Source organism: Capricornis sumatraensis, chromosome 10 (genome assembly GCF_032405125.1).
Source record: "Capricornis sumatraensis isolate serow.1 chromosome 10, serow.2, whole genome shotgun sequence".
Classification (NCBI taxonomy): Eukaryota; Metazoa; Chordata; class Mammalia; order Artiodactyla; family Bovidae; genus Capricornis; species Capricornis sumatraensis.
Window position 1 is genome coordinate 2,788,716 of NC_091078.1, and position 24,523 is coordinate 2,813,238.

General features: G+C 48.8%; 1 protein-coding gene across 1 annotated transcript in view; it reads left to right on the top strand.

The window, feature by feature from the left end:
* Positions 1-24,523, top strand: part of ARHGAP22 (Rho GTPase activating protein 22) — a 168,669-nt gene that overhangs the window by 26,510 nt on the left and 117,636 nt on the right. Inside the window, exon 2 of the mRNA XM_068982219.1 lies at positions 14,361-14,560. Within this exon, the coding sequence (XP_068838320.1) occupies positions 14,361-14,560 (200 nt within the window). The remainder of the gene's footprint in view (positions 1-14,360; positions 14,561-24,523) is intronic.

Consider the following 24,523-nt stretch of genomic DNA (forward strand, 5'->3'; position numbering starts at 1 on the left):
GAGGACAGTTCCCACAACAAAGAATTCTCAGGCTGAGATACCAGATGATATTATCTTGTAGTGTATTGTAAAAGATAAGAGTTTATGGTGCTATATATCAGATATGTATAAGATAACCGCTCACCCATAAAAATCAGCTTCCCTGGTGGCTCACCTGGTAAAGAATCCACCTGCAATGTGGGAGACCTGGGTCCAAACCCTGGGTTGGAAAGATCCCATGGAGAAGGGAACAGCTCCAGTATTTTGGTCTGGAGAATTCCATGGATTGTATAGTCCATGGGATCACAAAGAGTCAGACACGACTGAGCGACTTTCACTCACTCCCCATAAAAACAGATGATCATAAACCATGACAAGAAGCGTTCTAAGGGCATAAGAGCATATACTACAAATGAAGCTTTCAGAGGAACCAAGTGGTGCCTGCGCTGTGAGCTGAAGAATGGTGGGGCTACCTAGGCAAGGATGGTGGAGGGAGGAAGCCACATTGCAGGCAGGGATTGGCAGTGCCAGTGCTGGTTGCAGGGGGAGGGCTGTGCACAGGGTCAACAGGCTGGGGCTGGAGACCAGGTGAAGAGTCAGAGCATGCAGGGACATTTCTGGTGGAATACAGACCAAAACTATATATGCATGCTTCTAAGAAATTGGGCTCTGGTATAAGGAAGAACTTCCCTCAAAATTCATCCCCCTTGGCATCTTTTAGGAGTTGGGCAGGCTTCATGTCATAAACCCTGCCAGCCTATAGGATACAAATCACAGCCCCTGAGAGCCACACACTGCCTTGTCCAGGCTGCTCCAGGCGATACATATGCCAGACACGCTTCCAGATTGCACCACTACCTGGTTACAAAGAGTTGATGGAAACGATCTGGGGTCACTTTCTAGAATAGTTAAGAAAACCAGCCCAGGTCAACTGGGCTCAGAAGCCTTGGCTGCTCTGCAATAGGGGCTTCCCAGGAAACCTTCCCCCAGGTTATATTAGCTGTTAACTTCCTGGTAGGTCCCCATCCAGGCCAGCTCTGATACTGCTGCAGAGAGCGCCATCACCCTAAAATGTCCTTGTGTTTCTATCCCAGGGAGGAGGAGCTGTCAGGATTGAGAACCTCCCAGGAAAAACCCTACTCTCACTTTGCTGCTTGCTAAGTTGCTTCAGTTGTGTCCAGCTCTTTGCAACCCTATGGACTGTAGCCCACCAGGCTCCTCTGTCCATGGGATCCTCCAGGCAAAAACACTGGGGTAGGTTGCCATGCCCTCCTCCAGGGGATCTTCCCGACCCAAGGATTGAACCTGGGTCTCTTATGTCTCCTGCGTTGGCAGGCGGGTTCTTTACCACTAGTACCACCTGGTACTTACCCACATATAAAACTAAGTTTGTTCAATAATTGGAGTTCTATTTCCAAGAAGTAGTTAGAGGCAGGTGAGGCAGGTGTTGTTCACACACACAGAAGAGGACAGTGATAATTTTAAAAAGTAGGGAGACATCCAAACCAGCAGGAAATGTCTCAAAAAGAGCCTGTAAATTCAGTGTGCTTGCTTTTAAGTACATCATGTAATTCAGACTGATTCAGGAAAGTGGTCCAGATCGGTTGGTACTGGCTCACATTGGCCATCAATACCGTGATTCTAGCTTGCCATGGCCTGCTTAGGACCAGCTCAGACTCACCCTAGCTTATCACAGCCTGTGGAAGCCAGACGAGGCCATTCGGACCCAGGTGCGGTTGGTCCTACGTCACTTAGCTCTTGCCTATCTCCCAGGGTCCTGTTCAGGGAGCCTTTCCTGATGCCATGCCTGGCAAGCTCTAACTCCACTGAGATTTGTTGCCATGTCTCCAGAGTGGGAATGGAAGAGACAGTCACCCCACCCCTGCCAGATTTCCTAGAAGAAAAACAGGATAAACTCACTAAAAATCCATGAATTTATCACAGATACAGTGGAGCAAGTCACAAACGTGTATGTTCTGTGACGCTGTAAAAATTGCCTTTTATTTCTTTTAAGATAGATAACAGAAATGCAAGATAGGCACCCTCTCCCTGTGAGTTTTCCAGGGTGAGGGAAGGCAGCGGAGCCCCAGGCTGTAGCCTCATGCCCACCACCAGACTCTGGGAGTGCTGTGCCCTCTGTGCACCCCCACTCACAGAGCCCCCAGGAGGTGGTCAGAACAAGCCGCAGAATCCTTGCCCCTGATGCTGCCCCAGCTCCCTGGGATTGCTCTCTTTCCTGAAATCCCACTGACACAGGGCCTGCTTCTTCAAAGACTTTTCTGTGCCCATTAGCACTGCCCCGAATAAAGATCCACTGATTTGGTCTCGCCCTGTTTCACAAGGATAAGGTATGGGAGGCAGCCGTGTCACCTGCCTCCCAGAGAGCTCTTGGCTCTGCCTGTCTCCCTCAGCCTCCTGTCATTGTCCTCTCCCAGCCGTCATCATTTCTAACCTGTGGCAGCAATACTCTGCCTCACCCCGACCCACTCCCATCCATTCTCCACTCCAAAGCCAGAGCCATCTTTCCAAACTTAAATCCACAGTGTACCCACCACCAACCTCCTCCTCCAGCCCCAGCTTACAGGAAGACCTCTCTTACAGTCTAGCCACTGGCCTAACCGCCAGCCTCCTCTCCCTCTCCAAGCTCCAGCCACACTGGGAAGAATCCCATTCCCCAATGTGTTCCATGGGCCTCCTACCACAGGGCCAGAGCACACCCTGTTTCCCCAGCTGGAACGCCTCCTTCTCTCTGTCTGTCTGTCTCTCCTGTCCCAACCCCCCCCCCCTCCCCCACACACACACACACAGTTCTTAGCTCCTGTTCTCGCTCCAGTTCTCCGCTCGAGTGTCGCCAGCCAAGTGTTCCTGCAACCCCAGTCTGAACCGGGTCCTCTGCTCTGGGCTCTCCTTTCCTTTGTAGTGCTTGCCTTGAGTTATAGTTGTACACTCCTCAGTGTGACTATTTGGTGAATAACTGTCACCCCACTAGACTGCACTCCAGGAGAGCAGGGCCCATTTCTGTGTTTAGATATCATTATACACCAAGGCCAGGCGTCTGGTAGGTACTCAATACATATATGGTGAATAAATGAATGTATGGGTAGATGAGTGAGTGAGTGAATCAATAGCAGAGAAAGCATTAGCCTAGGAGGCTGAAGCACTGTCTCTGGCCCTAACAGGTCCAGGTCCTTAGGAGAATCAGCCCTCCTTTGATTGATTTATATGTTGCAAATATTTTCCCAATTTGGTGCTTGCCGTTAATTTTTATATCAGGACCTTTTCTCCCCAGATGTATGCATGTTTTTAATTATCATGTCATCAGTCTATCAATATTTCCTTTTAGAGTTTCTGCCTTTGTTTAAAATATTTAAAAATAAAATTGATGTTGCAATTAAGGAGGCTCCTTCTTTTAAAGGAAATCATTAGCCTGATGAGCACAGCTCCAGCAGCTTGAGCCGCCTTCCTTCGAAGGAGTAGCAATGTCTGAGAAGCCTTGATGAATGTGCAGAGCCTGGTCAGTACTTTGGGGATGGAGAGAAAAGGCTCTGTGAGTGAGATGAAGCACTTTCACTGGCCTTATTTTTCTTGATTTTCCCTGAAGAAAACGAACCTGCATTTACTGTGTGCCTTCCGTGCTCCAGGCATTTTTATTGTGCTTATTTAATTCTCATGACTATGCTATGATGAAGCACCATTATTCCCGTTTTAACAGATGTGGAAGGAGAATTGTGGGTAGCCTGCCAACAAGTGTTGGAATTCATGTCTATCCAGTGCCGAGGCATATGCCCTCTCCCTAACCCAACGCAGAGATTCACACTATCCAAACACCACTGCAGGTGGCCCTGCATGTCCCCAGGAGAGCTATAAATTCTTTGAGTAATGAAATGCGGTGTGATTTTTAAGAAGATTCGCACTACCTATGAATACATGGAAAGTAGATTCAAACAACTGTGAGAATATTTAAGGTTGAATTATTGATATGTAGTTGAATGCTAAGCAAATTAAAAGGCAAGGCAATTATGAACTCCAGGGGAAACAAAAAATGGTTCATGAAATATTATAGTATACGGCATAGCTCAACTGGGAGTAGCAATTACATAGTACTAACAGTGCAAATTCTTCACATTGATCAAACTAAAACTACACTGTGACTGTGCTAGGAGGATGGAGTGGGTGCTCACATGTGACGGGGTGGGAGAGTGAAATAAATGAAATCCCCATCTTCCACAGTTAAAGTCAATAGGTAGTATTTAAAATGGAAAAAATATCAAGAAACTATTTGGCACAAAAACAGACCATAAATCAATGGAGCAAAATAGAGAACCCAGAAATAAACCCATGCATGTGTGGTCAATCAATTCACAACAAAGGAGCCAGCAATATACAATGGGCAGTATACGAGACGGACAGTCTCTTCAATAAATGGTGTTGGGCAAACTGGACCGTCACAAGCAATAGAATGAAACTGGACCCTTAGCTCTCACCATACACAAAAGCCAGCTCAAAAGTCTTGAACATTAAGACTTGAAACCATAAAACTCCTAAAAGGAAACGTATGGGGCCATCTCTTTGCCATCAGTGGTGACCATCATTTTTCAGATTAGACACAAAAAACAATGGAAGCAAAAGCAAAATAAACAAAGGGGCTGCATCAAACTAAAAGCTTTGTTAGAGAAGGCAAAAACCCATAAAATGGAAAAGAAACCTGCAGAATAGGAGAAAATACCTGCAAATGATAGATCCAGTAGGGGGCTAATATCCAAAACATACAAAGAACTCCTGCAACTCAATAGCAAAAAAAAAAAAAAAAAAAAGCCAACAGACTGAAACATGGGAAGAAGAACTGAATAGACATTTTTGCAAAGAATATATACCAATGGGCGAGAGGTACATGGAAAGATGCCCACAGCGCTAATCATGAGGGAAACGCAGATCAAAAACCACGATGAGATGTCACCTCACAACTGTTAGAATGGCTATTATCCAAAGACAAGAGGTAACAATATTGGCAAGAATGTGAAGAAAAGGGAGCTGTGGTATACTGAATGTAAACTGGCGCAGTCACTATGGAAAACAGTACGGTGGTTCCTCAAAAAATTAAAAATAGAGCCACCATATGACCCAGCAATTCCATTTCTGGGTTTGTATCTAAAAGAAATGAATATAGGATCTCAAGAGATATCTGCATTCCCTTGTGGCAGGATTTCCTTCTCTTTCCTCCTGCCTCTCCTCACAGATACCAGCTGACGGGAAAACTGAGTTCTCCCCATGGAAGATGCCCAGAGCATATAACCAGCGCTCTTAGACACTTAGGGTCTAAGGCACTATAGATGCTGGGCTCCAGGAGCTCCAGGAAGCACTTCTGTCCCCGCAGAACTGAAGACTTGGCCATGAACTTCATGTTTGCAGGTGGGAATGAATGATTTATTTGCAAGACAGGCCTGAGCAGGATTAGACCTAGGCTGGGAGGGCTGCCTTCAGCTCCCCTCAACCAAGACAGCCAGGGACCTGCCCTGACTGCTGAAATCATCAACAGCCTCAATGATTACTTAACCAAGGGTGGAGAGCGTATTGATCTAAGCTAATGGCCCATAGGCAGGCAGAAATGAAATTTATAATCAATACTAAATTACATCAACTCCACCGATCTCCAGCTCCTGGTGAATGGCTTGCTAATCTGAACAGAAGCCAGGGCAGCAAACCTAGGGCAGCTGCTCCCAGACAAGGTCTGATAGAGGGGACAGGCCTCCCAAGGGCTCAGCCTGCAGCAACGAGACAGTCCTAACCCCCATTCATCCACTCAGTGCGTCTCTGCAGCACACTTTCAAAGTGTCATTTACTTCTTCCTCACCACAGTTTAGGAAGTGGATAGGATTTGTGTTTTGTTCCCATTTTATCTTTGGGACTCTGAGTGCCTAAAGAGCCTCCAAATGCTGTGCCCCTTCCACGACCTCAGTTAGCCTCTCTCCTCCCACTGCCGAACCAGGAAAAGTAGGAAAATGACATTCTGCTTCCTGCTTCTACTTGCTGCTTCTCTGATAACAGGAATGGCCCTTTACCTGTGCCCTTTAACCTCTCATCATGTGGGAACAGGCCATGGGCGGTAGAAATCCCTCTGGCAGGTTTCCTCCAGGCCAAGATCGTCTCTAAAGGCACAAAGTCTCTTGGATTTGATCTTGCCCATCTTCTTTGAACCTGAAGATTCCTGTTTCATGTCCATTCATGCTTTCAGCAAGCATTCAGTGGGACATTCTGTGCTACATTCTGAGGATCAGGCATGAGGAAGGCACCCTCTCTGGCCATTCAGTTCAGTTCAGTTCAGTCGCTCAGTCATGTCTGACTCTTTGCGACCCCATGAATCGCAGCACACCAGGCCTCCCTGTCCATCACCATCTCCTGGAGTTCACTCAGACTCACATCCATTGAGTCAGTGATGCCATCCAGCCATCTCATCCTCTGTCGTCCCCTTCTCCTCCTGCCCCCAATCCCTCCCAGCATCAGGGTCTTTTCCAATGAGTCAACTCTGCACATGAGGTGGCCAAAGTACTAGAGTTTCAGCTTCAACATCATTCCTTCCAAAGAAATCCCAGGGCTGATCTCCTTCAGAATGGACTGATTGGATCTCCTTGCAGTCCAAGGGACTCGCAAGAGTCTTCTCCAACACTACAGTTCAAAAGCATCAATTCTTCGGCGCTCAGCCTTCTTCACAGTCCAACTCTCATATCCATGCATGACCACAGGAAAAACCATAGCCTTGACTAGACGGACCTTTGTCGGCAAAGTAATGTCTCTGCTTTTCAATATGCTATCTAGGTTGGTCACCAAGGAGTTAAGTGTCGTTTAATTTCATGGCTGCAGTCACCATCTGCAGTGATTTTGGAGCCCCAAAAAATAAAGTCTGACACTGTTTCCACTGTTTCCCCATCTATTTCCCATGAAGTGATGGGACCGGATGCCATGATCTTCGCTTTCTGAATGTTGAGCTTTAAGCCAACTTTTTCACTCTCCACTTTCACTTTCATCAAGAGGCTTTTCAGTTCCTCTTCACTTTCTGCCATAAGGGTGGTGTCATCTGCATATCTGAGGTCATTGATATTTCTCCTGGCAATCTTGATTCCAGCTTGTGCTTCTTCCAGCCCAGCGTTTCTCATGATGTACTCTGCATATAAGTTAAATAAGCAGGGTGACAATATACAGCCTTGATGGACTCCTTTTCCTATTTGGAACCAGTCTGTTGTTCCATGTCCAGTTCTAACTGTTGCTTCCTGACCTGCATACAGATTTCTCAAGAGGCAGGTCAGGTGGTCTGGTATTCCCATGTCTTTCAGAATTTTCCACAGTTTATTGTGATCCACACAGTCAAAGGCTTTGGCATAGTCAATAAAGCAGAAACAGATGTTTTTCTGGAACTCTCATGCTTTTTTGATGATCCAGCGGATGTTGGCAATTTGATCTCTGGTGCCTCTGCCTTTTCTAAAACCAGCTTGAACATCTGGAAGTTCACAGTTCACATATTGCTGAAGCCTGGCTTGGAGAATTTTGAGCAGTACTTTACTAGTGTGTGAGATGAGTGCAATTGTGTGGTAGTTTGAGCATTCTTTGGCATTGCCTTTCTTTGGGATTGGAATGAAAACTGACCTTTTCTAGTCCTGTGGCCACTGCTGAGTTTTCCAAATTTGCTGGCATATTGAGTGCAGCACTTTCACAGCATCATCTTTCAGGATTTGAAATAGCTCAGCTGGAATTCCATCACCTCCACTAGCTTTGTTCGTAGTGATAGAAGCTTACAAATCAAAACAGCATAGAGAGGCACTTGTCTGGCCATGGGTGTGTGTCCTCTATGGGGGTGGCATAATGGATGGCAGGCAAGACCCTGCTTTGGGGACCTATGAGATGAGTCCTTCCACAGTAGGAAACAGGTGCACTGGTGCTTCAAGGGTGTCAGGGCTCATCAGGCTGGCAAGCAACGGAGGTCCAGGGATCTGGCACAAAGTGGCCTTTGTGGGGACCAGTCATTGACCTGGAAAGAGCAGAGTGTGTGCTGTGAGTGGGAAGTGAAGCTGAAGACCTGGATGCTCACTGACTCACAGAGGTCTTCTCATATTCCCAACTGCTTACCCACATTGTGACAGCTAAACAGCCTCTTTAAAGGAGATGCAGGAAGAGGGACCCTGCCATGGGGTGATGGTTGGAGATCCAGTCTGTGGATGGAGGTTAGAGGAGGTCCATAAGGCTCGTCTTTCTCAAGGACTGATGCAAGGATGCTTCATTAGTGTTAGTGCGAAGAGGTTAGGGCTTGGTCTGTTCTAAGGCAGGAACTTGGTCCGTCTAAGGGAGTCAATGTTAAAAGCTTGGCAGCCAGACTTCCTGGGTTTAACCCCATGCCCTCTCACCCTGCATGTCTTCCTGCTCCCTCTGCTGAGCACATCCTTTTATCCCACAGCCTTCCATAGTGTAGAGAAGAAAACACTTGCTTCCCTGGCGGCTCCAAGGTTAAAGTGTCTGCCTGGAATGCGGGAGACCTGGGTTCGATCCCTCGGTCGGGAAGATCCCCTGGAGAAGGAAATGGCAACCCACTCCAGTACTCTTGCCTGGAGAATCCCATGGAGGGAGGAGCCTGGTGGGCTACAGTCCATGGGGTCGCAAAGAGTCGGACACGACTGAGCGGCAAACTACTAACTACTACTACCCTCTTAAGCTATGTACCTGAGGCCTGCTAATTAAAATGATAAAAGATTAACAGCAGAAAAAGCATATAAATTTTATTGATTGTTTGAAGTGTGTGAGGGGCTGCTTCATAGAAAAGGGGCAGCTAAACCCAGGGGCATACACTGTGGGAAGGTGACTGGGAAAAGTACGGCAGGTAAGGGTGGTTTAGAGAGGTTCATTAGGCAGACTGAAGTCACCTCTGCACGATAAGAATCTCATTCTCCTCTTCCTGGTATGGGAGTGGCAAGGCACCTTTATTCAGTAAGGGAAAGTACGCCCTGCTTCTAAGCAGAAAGGGAGAGGGGAAGGAGCCCGCCCGTGCACTCTTTCTCAGTTGCCTTAAGCTCAAAACAGTCAATATGGCAAAGTAGCATATTTTGGGGTGGCGATCCCCTCTAACGGTTCACTCTGTTCTTTCATCCAGCCTCAGTCCCACCTCTGGCCTCCCAGCCTGACTTCCACGCCTCTGCCTTAACCCTCTCATCTCCCGTTATACTTGCTGAGACGACAGACGCTTGTATCTAGGCGTCTCTGTTCCCCCTTCACTTTTGCCAGGGCAGGTATGTGCCTTTTATCTCCACACCCCAGTGGCTCACCCACGGTGGACACCCAGGAGGCCCCACAAGCTCCATGGATGGAGAGATGAAGACCAAGCCCAGCTAAACCTGTGGGCGCCCACTGTATGGCAGTGAGGGTCAAGCATTTGGGGGCCCACCTGCCTCCTGCCCCCCTCACTGAAGACCAGCACCAGCTGAATCAAGAACCAGAGCCAGGAAGGGCCAATGAAAGTGACTGTTAAGAGTGCGACCTTTTATGCTGATGCTTTTAAAGCAAAGTCGTCGTTATGGGAAAAATAAGCCAAACTTTCTAGAACCTCCTCACAGTTATATTAGAATTAACACTTCTTACTTTGGGGGGCTAGTTTTCCTCCTTGTTCTTCACCTTCCAGGCCTCAAAGTGAAACCCATTAAGGGGGCCTTGCTGGTTCTCTAGACCCCTCAGGTGGGGAGCTTAGCAAAGAACAGATGACCAGGTGGAGCCCAGAAAGAAGCTAAGTAACAGGTTTAAAAAAAAAAAAAAGGTAGAGAGCACTCAGGAACCATCCTGTAATAAATCATCGGAGGCTCTCAGGACAGCTGGGAACCTCGCGAGGCCCCCTTGCCCTTGGTGGCAAATTGCATGAACTTTATGAAACCGTCTCGGCTGCCCCCCTCCGGAGTGCCCCTTCCATCACCTCACCTCCCTCTGCTCCATCAATCTTCCGGCCTCGATGCTCACCCGTTAAACCAATTCAGCTCTGAGAGCTGTCTTGCTGTTTGCACAGCCCGGCTTTAAAATCCCATTGACTTTTATAAATCAACCGTGTTTTAGTTCAAGTTCAGCCTCTCCTCCATGCTCTCGGAGCTGCAGATGGAAAACCAGGGCACTGATGCCCTGGCAGCTGCTGAGGCCAGTCTGCCACAGCCTCGGCAGAGGGCCCCAGAACAGCAAGGGGCGCCTGCTGTGCGTCTCATCAAGAGGCCCCGGGCTGAGGGTCGTCTGCAGTCATTTCTTGAAGAGGTGTTCCCAAGGGCCACCAGTGAGGGGCAGGGGAGCAGCGCCAGGGAGGGGAGGCCAAACTGGGCTGCAAAGCCCAGGGGAGGGGGCGTCAGCCTGAGCCCCTGGGGAACTTTGAATTGTGCCTCTTATGCCTCCCAGAAGTTTCAAACTGGAAACAAGACTGCAGGGGCTTTCAAGCTCCCACAGCCAGGAGTGTTCGGCCAAGGGCTGGGGAGTGAGGGCGGGGGAGTAAATTCCCGGGCACTTCCGGTTCTCTCCGTGCCTGCTCAGAATGGCCCCAATATCCCAAGGACCGTCTCCAAAACAGGCCAGCAGCCCTGAAAAATCACCCAGGGAAAGCTGTTGGAAATAAGGGGGCATAAAAACAGGAAGAAGGAATCAAGGGAACTTGAGCAGAGCTCTGACGTGATCCGCTGGGTCAGGCATCTTCCGTGTGTTCTCAGCCATTTCCAAGATGCAGCTGTTGCCAGGTACTCTTGTGGCAACACTGGGGGAGTGAGTGACTCACGCTCTCTGAGCCTCTCTCTTTTGTGAAATGGGATGGAGCACAAAGGCTGGAGTAGCAGGCCCTCTGGAGGGGCTCACCTACAGAGGGTCCCTCTGACCTGATCCCACGGGAGGTCCGCAGATGAGCCAGGATCACGCTTCCACGAAGGGTCATCTGTTCAGCCTGGAAATTCCGAGTAGGCAGAGGCTAGGCATCTGTTTGTGCTTTGGGGATTCAGCTCCCTCTCAAGAGCTCTGTCTTTTAAAGTTTTTATTTTAATTTATGTAAGCAATGCACACATTCTTTCCTGCATAAAACTACAGAACTACGGTTCCAGCCTCTCCTCCACGACCATAGTCACTGCTACAGGTGTGACATGCTCCTTCTGTATAAATGCGTGTGCCCACTGAGTGTGCCTTGTGATGTCTTTTGTTTAAAGGGTTGTGTTTTTCTTCCGTTTTTACACAGTCTTATACTTTGTGTATTGTTCTGTGATTGGCCCTCTTCTGCTGCTATACTAGAATTTAAGCAAATATTAAAGCAGGAAAGGGGAGATGGAAGGGTTGGGGATACACGTTAAGAGTGGCCAGGAAGTCCTCATTGAGAAAATGGCATTTGCGTGAAGAACAAAGGGGCTGAGAGGAAGCCCTGCAGGACCAGGGACAGCAGGTGCATGGCTGGATGGGTTGCACAGGCGATCGTGAACCATCCCTGTGAGATGTCCCTCAGATGGTTTAACAGGTGGTCCTGGGGTCCCAGAGAAGGACCCAGGCAGAAATAAAGACCTGGACTCATGACAGAATGGGGGGCATCTGGGGCAACCCGGGCAGTAGCAGGACTCTCAGGGAGAAGAGAAGAACTGAAGTCAGAGCAGGTTGGGCAGGTGGCAGGAGGGTGTGCCGGGCAGTCGGCTCTGCGGAGCGAGGGGAAGAGCTTCAGGAAGAAGGTGACCAGTGGGGACTAAGCACCAAGGGTCCTGGAGGCTGAGAGTCAGAACCAGACTGTTGGATTTGGTCAGAGCAGTTTCAGGAGAGGACAGACTCTCCAAATGCAGAGGTTGGCAGGGACTGAGGGGCGAAGGAGGAGAGGCTGGAACTGTGGTCCGCCCTCTCAAGAGACGCTTGTCAGTGAGAATAGGTGACAGCGTCAGCCCAGCATGCACGCTGATCTGAGCCAAGAGGCAGCAAATGCCACACCCGTTCCTTCCAGATCGGAGCCCCCTTCTTCTCAGGTGGGTCCCAGTACTGCTCATCCCTCAAGGCTTAGCCCGGGTGCCCCCTCTGCAGGCGGCTCTGCTGATGTCTACAGCGGAAAGGTGCCCCTTCAGCTAAGTCTCTGCAGCCTGGGCCTGTCCACGTGGTTTGTGGCTCTTTCACCTCCATGTGGTGGTCCCTTGTGGCTGATTTCCCCTGCCAGCCTGGGGGCTCTGGGGGAACGCAAGCAACTCGGGGTTCTGCGCCTTACCTGGAGGAGTTCTGCAGACTTGGAAGGCATGGATGAATGAGTCAGTGAATGAATGATTGTGCTTGTGAGCTCAAGAGCCAGACCCTGAGGCGGGCAGAAAGCACCCTCCTCCTCCTCCTCCTCCTCCTCCTCAGGTCATGAACCTGCTCCTGGGCCAGAAGTTCCCCTTGTTTCTGGAACCTTAGAATGTCAGAGCTGTTTGACTTGAAATCTCAGCTTAAATGTTTACAGAACTGAATGGCTTGATTCAAGGAAGTGCTGAAGACAGGAACAGTGCTTATTAATAAATCATAACAGCAATTATTTTCCTTTCAAGCTGCTCTGTGGGCCTTCTAAGTTGCATCTGTGTGATTGAGTGGCTGGAGGGCACCCCAGGCCGGCTTGGCAGCTTAAGTAGCATCTGTGGCAAGCGCCTCCCTGGTGAGCTGAGGGGAGCAGCGCTGGCCTCTCCTCTCCTCCACGAGAGCCCTGCTTCTGCCAAGTAGAGTTGAATCTGTAAATCAACTATACTTCAGTTTTAAAAAAAAGAGAGTAAGCCAAAGTAGCTCATGATGTTTGACAACCATGTCTTACATCCATTACCTGCCTGGCATGGTGATGAGAGCCACGTGCAGAACTTGATGAGACACCATGTCATTCCCTCCCTTCCCCTTCAGTCTAGAGGGTCAGCAAGGCAACCACACAGATCATTACCAGCCTTGGAGCTCATGTCCTGGTGGGGGAGGGAAGGGCTGTCTAGAAGAGATCAGAAGGAAGGCTCTGTGGAGTTGGATCTTGAGGATCACCATTCCCAGGTGGCTCAATAGGTGAAGAGTTTGCCTGCCAACTCAGGAGTTACAGGAGACACAGGTTTGATCCTTGTGTCAGGACAATCACCTGGAAGAAGAAATGGCAGCCCATTCCAGTTTTCTTGCCTGGAAATTTCCATGCACAGAGGAGCCTGGCAGGCTACAGTCCATGGGGTCACAAAGAGTCGGACACGACTGAGCCCAGCACAGCAGTAGCGTGCAGCCAAAGCCAGGGGCTGAGTAGGCAAGGGATGCAAGAAAGGCCTGGGTTAGAATCCAGCATGGACAGAGGTCGGCTCGGCTTAGGGAGCTGCAGTCACTGGCGTAATGAGAGGACTTAGACAGATACACACACAGAGGATCACAGGCATGGTGCGGTAGCTGTGGGCTGTGTGGACCATGCATTCCAATCCCAAGTCAGGATCTGTGGTCTAAAGATTACAAGTGGGGTTACATTTGGACTCAGCGTTGTTCCTCCAAAGTCCAGGTTGGCCTTCCTAGTGAGCCCTGCAGCAATATCCTTGCTACTCGCCAGAGAGAGAGAAGAGGAGCTCTGCCTGAGACAAGAGTCGGGGAGGTATGGGAGGGGCAAGAACTCAGTCACCGTGGAAGGCAGTACCAACTCTGGCAGAGTGCTGCCCAGTGGTATGTGCAGGGCAGAAGAGGCTCTGAGGTAGGAGGGCAGCCCCTTTGTCCTGCCAGGGAGCCATCAACCAGTCACAGCAGGCAAGTGCAGCTGAGGTCCTGCTGGCCAGGCCCAGCCACCAAGAGGATCTCAGGGAAGCAGCGAGGGAGTTTGCCTGGGGGGGTGGGGGCTTCTGGGCAATGGTGATGCCTCCAGAGGAGGGGTGCCATGCAGAATCCAGGGAGGGAGGCTGCCGGGGCCAGCTCCCTTGGGGCCTGATGACAGGAACCCTGCTAGAAGGTGAGCTCCAGCGGGACCCAGATGGTTATACTTCTTATCTCAGCGCTTGTTTCTCAATGCCTATAACAGCGACTGGCACACAGTAGATACTGTATAAATATTCGTTGCTGAATTGATGAGTGAGTCATTGAACACATGGAAAGATGGATGGATGGATGGATGAGCAAGCCTGGGGAAATGGGGAATCTGGGGTCCCACGGACACAGCAGAAACTAACCAGGAAGCAGGCTGTGTGCTCCCCAAGGTGGATGACCTTTGGCTACAGTGTTAAGGGGCTCCAGCCCTTGCCCCTTTCAACCTGAGGAGGAGGCAGGCCAAGCATGGTCACGCCCTGCTGGCTGAAGCTCCCATAACAGTGGTTACCGGGAGGCTGGGATGCCAGAGTGGGGCAAGGACTGACCAAGGCCTGCCATCCTTTGTGTTCACTGTGCGTGTGCTTGACTTCCAGCCCGCTCCAAAAGCCTGGTGATGGGGGAACAGAGCCGGAGCCCCGGGCGGCCGCCCTGCCCCCGCAGGCTGGGCCCCGTGCTGAAGGCGGGCTGGCTGAAGAAGCAGAGAAGCATCGTGAAGGGCTGGCAGCAGCGCTGGTTCGTGCTGCGCGGGGATCAGCTCTTCTACTACAAGGACAAAGATGAGACCAAGCCCCAGGTGAGAAGCACGCTTCCTGTGTCCAGTGGGCATCATGGTGGGGCTCCAGGGGGCATGGCTAACTGTCTCCAGGAGAGGGGAGCAGGCAGAGAGAGACCCTCCCATCAGCACCACCACCCTTCAGGCACCAAGCCTGTGACTCCGCTCAGCATGACATTTCACTGGGATTTCCAAAGTGAGATTTATCCTCAGCTCTCACATTCCTGGGATCACACCTGGTTTTACTGCGACACATCGATAGCTTCAGTCTTTGAAATGTTTCCTTCTAATGTTGATAGAGAGCATCCCTGCATGGCTTAAAAAGAAAACAACCACCCAAAGGGTAGTCCAGTGGTTAAGACTCTGTGCTTCCAAAGCAGGGGCCAAGGGTTCAATCCCTGGTCTGGGAACTAAGAACCCCACATGTCCTGTGGCATGGCCAGGAAAAAAAAAAAAGTCCTTCTTCACATCCTTTTCAACCTGTCAGTGCTTCCATGGAGGACACACAGACCCCACTTCTTCCACTGTGCAGGGAAACAGGCGCCCAGGCGAATCTAATGTCACGCTGGAATCTGGCTCATTGTGAAACACCTGTGTCACAGGCCTCTGCCCATCTGATGGCTTCTGTTTTCACCAGCGCTTTAAGCTCCCGCCTTGGTGCTTCCCACGTCCACCTTCCCACCCCGTTGCACTAAGTTCAGTCACTCGGAGCAGCCACTGGCCTGATCCATCCTGGCGTGTCCTGCTCTCAGCCGCACCCTGCAGACAGCTGCATGGTGCTGACCAAGGTGGCTGGGCTTGTGGCGCTCAGGCAAGTTGACCCTCGCTATGGATCCACACAGACAAAGAAAGTCTGGGAGCTGCCCTTGTTTCTCTTGAGGAAAATGGGGAAGAACTTGAAGGACTTCTCCCAAAGAAAGGCTGCACCTAGTCATTGATCCAAAGTGAAAAGTCAAGTGAGATCACCTTTTTGGGGGTCAGGGATCACAGCATTTTGGGAGGTGGGGAAGGGGCTCGGTGATGGGCAAGACGAGGGGAGGTGCCTGGGCATAGTGCAGGGTCGCGCTGACATCACAGCGAGAAAATGGCCCTCTTTTCTCGGAAAAGGACTCATCTTCCAGATTTTCTGAGTGTGAAGAAGGAATTGTCATGTCTTTAACACTTCTCCAATACTTGGGATCCTCCCTTAAAAACTTGGGGCTCTGAGAATAGACATGGATATGGAGAGAGGGGAGGAGAGGGTGAGATGTATGGAGAGAGTAACATGGAAACTTACATTACCATATAGAAAATAGATAGCCAATGGGAATTTGCTGTGTGGCTCAGGAAACTCAAACGGGGCTCTGAACCAACCTGGAGGGATGGGATGGGGAGGGGGATGGGAGGGAGGTTCAAAGGGAAGGGATATATGTATACCTATGGCTGATTCATGTTGAGGTTTGACAGAAAACAACAAAATTCTGTAAAGCAATTATCCTTCAATTAAAAAAAAAATAATAATAAAAAAATAGGGCTCTGAGGGTGGGAAGGAACAGCCCTCATCTCAGGACCTCAGTGACAGTAGTCACCAGCTGCAAGTTAGTAACTTTCTGCCTTCACTGTATTTATTCCAGTGGTTAACTCCTGTTTATGGAAAGTCATACTGATTTCCGTTCGTGAGAGTCCTTGCATGTTTTCCTTTCTAAACTATGTCTAAGTTAAAAACAAAAAGCCTTGTGCAGCAATGTGAGTGTACTTAATGCTACTAAACTATATGCTTAAAAGTTGTAAAAATGGTAAATTATATGTTATGTGCATATACGTGCACACACACAAATAAATGAGACTTATTTAAGGAAAACTTTTAAATCATTAACAGTAGAGATGAGAGGTAGGGATGACAAAATTCATGAAGGTGGGTCTAGGCTAAAGTTTAGGGAACTCTGATCTTGTTCAGCCTCCCAGGCTTTATAAGGAAGGAAAGAGAGGTGGAATGGATCAAACAGGAGCTTTGAATTTGATCTGAATTAGGTCAGGCATGCTAGCTGAATAACTTGAAACAAGTCACTTACTTTTTTTGTTTGTTTCATTTTATCATTACTAAAATAGAGACATTATTACCTACCTCACAGAGATACACCAAGGGTTAGATTGTACAACATACACACAACTGAACACAGATCTTAGCACATGGGATACTTAACTCTGAGCACCCCTATATACCCTCAGCCCTGCCTTTGCCTTGCTCCCTGCCTCCCCAGCTCTGCCACTCAGCCCAGATCGGGAACCACACCTCTGGCTTGCCCACCATTTTCCTTCTCGTCTCTGCTTTTGTGGTGAAGACCAGCCTCCTTTAATAGCATCTCGACTCTCCTGGCTGTCCTGTTAGTGACACGTGCTTCTGATGACGCTGGCCACAAGTTGCCGGGGCCCCTAGCATGTCAGAGCCCTGCCTGTGGTCCCCACCGTCATCCCCGTCCTGGCTCAGCCCACAGCACCATCTCCTGGGAGAAATGCACCATGATTCTGGGTGGACTTGGACTAAAGTGACACACTGAGGTCACCCAGGCTTTCCCACATATTCCTCACCATGAGCCTGAGGTGGCCCTTGCCCATCGCTGCAGCTCCATAACGAACCTCCACCCCCCAGCTTTCCCAACCTGGACAGTCTTCTCCTTCACCTGTCACCTTTTCCAGAAGTCAGGGGCTTCTGGTGGAAACAGTGAATAGAATGGAAGCACTGGCATCCCAGTCGCCAGCCTGGACACAGAAGGAGCCCTGGGGTGCCACCCAAACTAAGCCAGGGCAGCTGTCACCAGGGAGCCATTGGGTCCCCGAAGGGTGCCAGCATCTCCCAACCGATGCCAGGGCGATGCCCATGGCTCCTCTTTTGGACTCTCCGGGGTCTCAGTGACCCTGCCAGTCCCTCATGGGGGATTATTCTTTTCCAGAATCTCCCCTCCGCAACAAAGCCTGACTTTTCTAGCAGCCCCATTGCTCAGGTCCCCAGTCTCAAGGAGACTCTTGGCCAAATTTGACTCACTTAGCTTTATAGTATGATCTGAAACCTGCATGCCTTCTGGCCACACAGCCCACAGATTTCCTTTTAATTGCATGAGCTACATGTAATGGCCTAATTTTCAATATCTGGTTCCTGGAAAACGGGCCCTGCTCCCTGTCTACAGTGACAGGAGTGCCCAGGAGTGAGCTCCCTCCTAACAGATGGCCTGTGGTCTGTCCAGCAGATATCATTGTGGAGAGGGGGGACGTCCAGCTACCCTTGATGCTGCACATGCGCGTGATAAGGATCACTCCCAGCCCACATTCTTGTTCTCTCTCCAGAGCCCTATCCCTTCCACTCTGCCCTTCTCACTGGCAGGAAGGTCAGCAGAGAACATAGAGCACAGAGATAGGGAAAATTCAAGACAGCCGAAAAACTGGCTCAGATGGGAACTCAGATGGAAAAAGTAGGCTAAGGTGCTTTAAAGCTGAGCCTGAAAGTGTGGCCCTGTCCCTCCAGCTTCCCCAAACACTTTTCCGTAACAGTTTCCAGCAGACAGACCCTACAGTTTTACTAATAGAAGATTCCAGGTCTTTTCCTGTTAAATGGGTTTAGCTCCTGCGAAATGTTTCTTGCACCATGAAAACTCCCGCCACTTTCTTTATTGATCAGCCCAGTCGATTTCCACTGTTTGAAGATTCCCTTAAATTTAGTTATCCCCCTTCTTCACTGTGGGCTTCTTGGCTTCGAGTAGAGATGGAATAGAATAGAAATGGAAAGTATAACTTACAAAACATAAGGTGGAAAAAATGTAGCAATGTTAAATGCAGTCAGTTCAACAAATGGGCAGAGAATGGAGGCGGCCAGGAAACAAGAGTAAAAGGTAAATAGAAAGCAAAAAGTAAATAAATAAGATAGCAAGGAACAGGAACAACTATTGCAGTTGTCATAAGAAATATGAATAGGTCAGATTCATCTGTCTCTTAAAAGACAGAAAGTAGATGTCTGGTTTAAAAAAAGAGAGAAAGTAATATAATAATAAACATAAAGATTGCAAAACAAAACCATGAGGGGAAAAGGTATGCCAGCAAAAAGAAAGCAGATTTAGGAACATCAGAATCAAGTAGAATTCAAGGTGATAGGGAAAAAAGGAACAAGGAGAAATATTTCATTATGGCATAAATAAAAACCTACTTAGAAAATAGATCCGCTGTGAACTTTTATGCTCTTAATGACGTAGCTTTGAAGGATACATAAACAAAGAAAAGAATTCTCATTGTTCTCCATTTTTTTTAAAAAAATGAAATTATAGAGACTTACAATAGTGCAAAAGGAAAAAAAAAGACTTAGAAATTAAGAACAAAGTGGCAATGAGTGAGGGCACGTGTGCAAGAGAGAGGAATCTGTGCACACACACACTTTGTAACACTTACGTTAATAGGAAATCAAAGCCTGAGTCCAAGCTTCTAGTCAAGGAAGACAGACTTTAGAACCCCAGAGTTCCAGCATAGAGCACTAAAGGCTCGTGAAAGTGTGGACGCACCTGGATGGAGACGGCAGGGGAGGGACGGCCGTTAGTGGATGCTGGACAACAGCTGGGCAGGAGGTGGCTGAGTCAGCAGACCCTGGTGCGCTCAATTCCAAGCCAGCACTGCAGAGAGCACAAAATTGCATCCGGTTTGCAATGTCTGGTTGTCAGGGGGTGAGGGGGTGGGCCCCTCACCCCTCATCAAAGACTCAGAACACTGGCAGGACCAATTATCTCTGAAAAGGAGGGCAAAAGAAGAGCTCCATACAGGACTTATTGAAAGTCACTTTTAAAAGCAGTTAGCAGATCTCCTGAACCATCTGGTGCAAAGCCGTGACTGCCCTCTTCACTGGGGTATAACTGGGAAGGACACTGGGGACGCTGGCCTTATCGTTGAGGTGGGGGAAGGTACCAGTCTGCAGCAGGAGGCTTAGATGGAGGTGGACGTGCAGACCAGTGCTTAGCTCTTCCAGTCTTCATCCCACACTTGGCTCCCAGATCCCAGCAGTCAGGAATAGCCCTCAGGAAGGAAAGGAACAATTTTCACTGGAAAATCTGATAGGCCAAGAAGAAAAACACAAAACGTATTGATAGTAGGGGTCCCCCATGACACAGCCCGGGCAGATCTCTCTCTCTCTCTCTCTCTCTCTCTGTCTTTCTCTCTTTCGGCCTGCCATGTAAACATCCCCTGCCTTCCCCTCATACAACTTCCAATCAGTTGCTTAGAGAGAACTCTAACTAGTAGGCGTGAAGAGCTTTGGGTCACTAGACACTTAAGGGAAGTGTCACATATGAAGGCTGGACAGAAACGCAAGAAAGGAACGAAGTTTAAAAAGCAGCTTGGATGCAATGAAAACTATGCAAGGGGGAGAAAGCTTGTGTGTAAAACCATCTGACGTCCTCAGAGAGGCTGTGAAATGGACAGCCAGAGCACAAACCAGCTCCCAGAATTGAGAAATAAAACACCAGAAGCAAAAACTCAGATGAAAGCTTGGATGGAAAACTTGGCATAATCTCTCAGAAAGAAGAACAGAGAGGAGAAGAGGAAAGATGACTCAGCACCCGAGAAGGAGTTCTAGAAACGAAGAAAGAAGGAATCCTTAGCAAAACTATTCAGTTAAGTTAGATTTCCCAGAATGGGGGTGTAAACAGAGGGTGCTAACTGATGAAACCAAAGGTACTGTGGGGGCTCAGGAAGGCACATTGTGGGGGAGTAGGGCTGAGAGGGGAGTTAAAGAAAGCAAAATTTCAAACTTCCGTGCTGGGAATTCCATAGATAATGCCTAAAAAATTTTTTTACACCGAAGTCATTTATTGATTTCTTTTTTTTTTTTTTTTTGGCTGCCCTGCAGCAACCTGCAACCCCTGCAGTCCAAGCAGGGTATCTTAATCACTGGACTGCCAGGGAGCTCCCCAGTCCCCAAATTTTAAATGAATACATAGTAATATAAGCGTACGTTTCAAAATAAACATAAGAAAAGAGAAAACTAAAAGAGCTGAAAGTGGTGACTAAGATTTGGGCAATGGCAGAAGAGGAAGAAATTGCTGCCTTATAATAAGCCTGGCAGAACTCCTTGATTCTCTAAAACTACTATGAGATAGAACTTTCACTTAAAAAAAATAAGGGAAATAAAGCTAAAATAATTTTGGAATTTTCAGACTGTGACTACTACAAATCAAAGCTGTAGGGCAAGGCTTTGGGGAGAATGGGGTGATGATCAAAAAACTCGAGATTTATTTGTATTACGGTTGGCGCTTCATATCCCTGGGTTCCACAGCCACAAACTTAGCTAGGAGTAAAACTAGTCAGAAAAAAAATTTTCCAGAAGTTTCCAAAAAGCAGTGCTTGAATTTGCTGCACACCTGGAACTGTTTACACAGCACTGACATTGTACTAGAGATGCTTTAAAAAAATCTATGGGAGGATATGCATGAGTCCTTGTGTCTCCAGTATTGGCAGGAGGGTTCTTTACCACTGGCGCCATCTGGGAGGCCCCTATATACAAGCACTACACATGTTATATAAGGGACTTGAGAATCCAAGGATCTGGATACCTTCATAGGAGACACAGCAGTATAGGGACCCTTCCCCACCAGTACCGAGGGGTGATTGCATGTGAATTTCTCACCGGGAGACTATATTTATTTAAGTCCGTATTTTAAGTTAAATAAGAAAAGACAAATGAAAAGCAGAAAAGGAACGCAGCAGGGACAGCCCCAGACGGCTCTCTTCAGATAACAAGAAAGGGGAGCAGCCTAGAGGTCAGACGACGGGCGCCCCCTTCCAGACAGAGCCGCCAAGCCCAGCCCGCCCCTGCAGAGCTGGCCCTGGCACATTGAAGGTACTTAGAAAATGTTTTAACATGAACTTGGGGGGGAGGAGGGCGTGAGTCTGGCAGCTCACACCCGGGGAGGAGCCCCAGGCCTCTGAAGCGGAAGTGTGAAGCTCACTGTGTCGGCAGGAACCGAGACTGTGCACGTGGCACCAAAAACTGCGTGTGGAGGGCTGGGGCGCCACGCTCAGAGGCTGGATCCGTGTGCTGTCAGCACTGTGGGACTGTGAGCTTTGGGGGCTCAGACTTAGTTTCCGGTGCTCCAAGAGGAAAGTCATCTACAGCGGCCCAGGCAGGGGTTGGGAGGGCGCCAGGCTGGAGGCAGAAGAACCATCAGCTGGGGCTGGTGTCCTCGAAAACTTGCAGGTGTTGGATTAAGGGGCTGAGGCACCGTGGAAGCAGCAGAAGACAGACTGTGAGAGGGGACGCCTGCATCCCGGGCGGCAGAGCCTCAAACCTATGCCGGGGGCGGATGCAGCTGCAGGTTCCAGCAGAGGCAATTCGAACATCACTTTGAGAGCAGGCTGAGCTCTGTTTTGCTTTCCAGGAGCATAAGTAATGGGAGGCTCAGCAGTGGGAGAGAAGATTGATTTAAAGTTTGATTTAATTTAGAGTAAAAGCTTGGAATTGGGAGGAAGAGAGACAAGATGGATGGGAAAGCAGATGCACTTCTAGGAGCGGACGCTAATACTAGGCGATCAGAAACCTGCAGCCTTGAAAAGAGAAAACAAGGGAGGAAAGACGCCATCTGACCCCAGAGCTTGAAGGTCACGGCGAGTGCTCCAGCAGGCCCCAGTCACCCCTTTCCCCCAGGCTTTGTTTACCAGCTTGCACGTCAAAGACAAAAACAGCGTTGTCGTGAGCTGGCTCCTTGGGTCCTGGCCCCTGAGAAAGGTGCCTGTGTTGTTTCCATGTTCCCTATGAGGGAACTGGGGACTGGCATCAGGCCTAGGTTAGTGGGTGTGTTACCATAGCGCCTGAAGTCTGCTTAATGTCTGCCCTCGGGACCGCACAGCTTTGGCTAGTAAGACTCTGCCCTTATCTCAGCTCAGTGTGGGGGCAAGGTTAAGATCCCATCAGGCTGGTCTGAGCCATTCTGTGCTCACAGCAAGTCACAAAGCAAGCCATGTGTCAGACGCTGCTTCACAGCTAGACCTTGTAAGGTCAGCTCAGCTGGAGTTGACTCAGTAAAGCTCATTGAGCCTTCTTCATCGGTTGTAAACTGTTACTCAAACCAGCCTAGAGGTCATTATGTTGTTGTTATCATTGTCACCACTGTTGAGATTACTACTGGTATTTTCTAAAATTTCTCAGCTTCACGTCTTCTCCTTTCTAGGCGGTAAACCTCATTCACCTGGGACCTCTATCTATCTTTGTGTTTGTTGCTCAGTTGCTAAGTTGTGTCCAGTTCTTTGTGGAAGAGTTGGAAGGACAGGCCCCCCTGTCCTTCAGTATCTCCCTGAATTTGCTCAAACTCATGTCCATCGAGTCAGTGATGCCATCCAACCATCTCATCTTCCGTCACCCCCTTCTCCTCTTGTCTACTTACCGCTTATCTTTTCCCACCACCCAGCATGGTGCCTGACCCATAACTGATTCAGTAATATTTGATGCTTACGTGAATGAATGATTGAAGAAATGAATAAATTGACTGAATGAGTGAACACTCTGATCCGGCCTTGTATTAGATCCTTGGTGGGAAAATATTACATTGTTTTTGTAAAGTGCTCCATAGCTGGCAAGAAACTTATTTTTACCGCCTTCACGTATTAGACCGTAAGCTCATCACGGTCAGAGTTTTGTTTGGTTGGTTTTCCCTGTGTCCTCAGTGTCTGGAATGGTGCCTGACTCCTAGTAGATGCTCAATAAATACTTTTTAAAATAATTTCATACTTTTTTACTTTAAATTAAATAACACACATAATTTCCATTGAGCTTCACAGCAACCCTACAAGGGCAGATACAATCCACTTCCACTGTGCAGGTGGAGAAAGTGATGCTCGGAAGGGTGAAATGGAGGCTTTCATACCATGGAAAGAAAACAGTATTTGGAATCAGAGAACCTGGGTTCAAATCCCATTTACACCACCTCCAACTTGTAGGTTTGTACAGATCATTGTAGCCTCCTTGCTCCCACATTTGGTGTGATATTCTGGGGCTGCCCTGAGGGTTGGACAAATGGCAGCTGGCAGCTGTAGTGATGTCAGTGCTGCCTAAACACTCGGAGACAAGATTCCTGTAATCCTTGGAATGGTTTCTCAGATAGAAGTCCTCCAAAGAGGCTTCTAAAATGAAATGTGAAAACAGGTGACAGATCCTGGAAGCCCGGACCACCTGAATCCGTGAGGCTCCCTGAGAGCAACCCTGCATTACCTTTTCCAACTAGGAGTCCAGAGCAGTGGGCATCAGGGCCATCATGGACACCCCAGTGTCTGGACGTTAGCGAGTTGTTGAATCCTGCTTGACAGAGAATGACAGATTTCTAGGTTGTGGCTTACTAGCTAGTAACCAGAGAAGTTATTGCCCTCTCTGAGCCTCAGTTTTCTCTTTGTGAGGTGAGCATACCCACACCTACCTTATAGGGCTGCTATGAAAGTAAGATTATGCCCTAGTGGTGACCTCACCTGGGTGGAACTGTACTCACTGAAGGGTTAGCAATCACCCAGCTCAGTCAAGCAAGAGAAGTCCAGTGGCATGCAGCATGGCCCTGATCTTTGCCCTGCCTTACTTCATGGTTTAAATCTAAATAAAAGCTAACCCTTGCATGCGTATGAGCCCAGCGAGAAACCCAGTCTCCTTCCTCTCCTCTGCACCTGAGCTGCCCTAGTGATTACTGGACCAATCGAATGAGGCAGAAGAGACGCCACGCAAGTTCTAGGTTCAGTCCTTGAGATACCAAGAGCTTCTGCTTCTGCTCTGGGAAGCCCTGCCATGCTGAGAGGATGCTTGAGTGGACCACACAGTTATGAGGAGACAGACCTCGTGGCCCCAGGTGAGACATCCTTGGACCTTCTAGCCCACTCCAATCAACAGCAGCCAGGATGCTCAGGAAACTGAACTCCTACCCGTATGAGAGACAACCTTGATAAATCATTTAGAAAATCTTGGGAAAGGTGCTAGATCAGGCCCCGTGTCCTTATGCA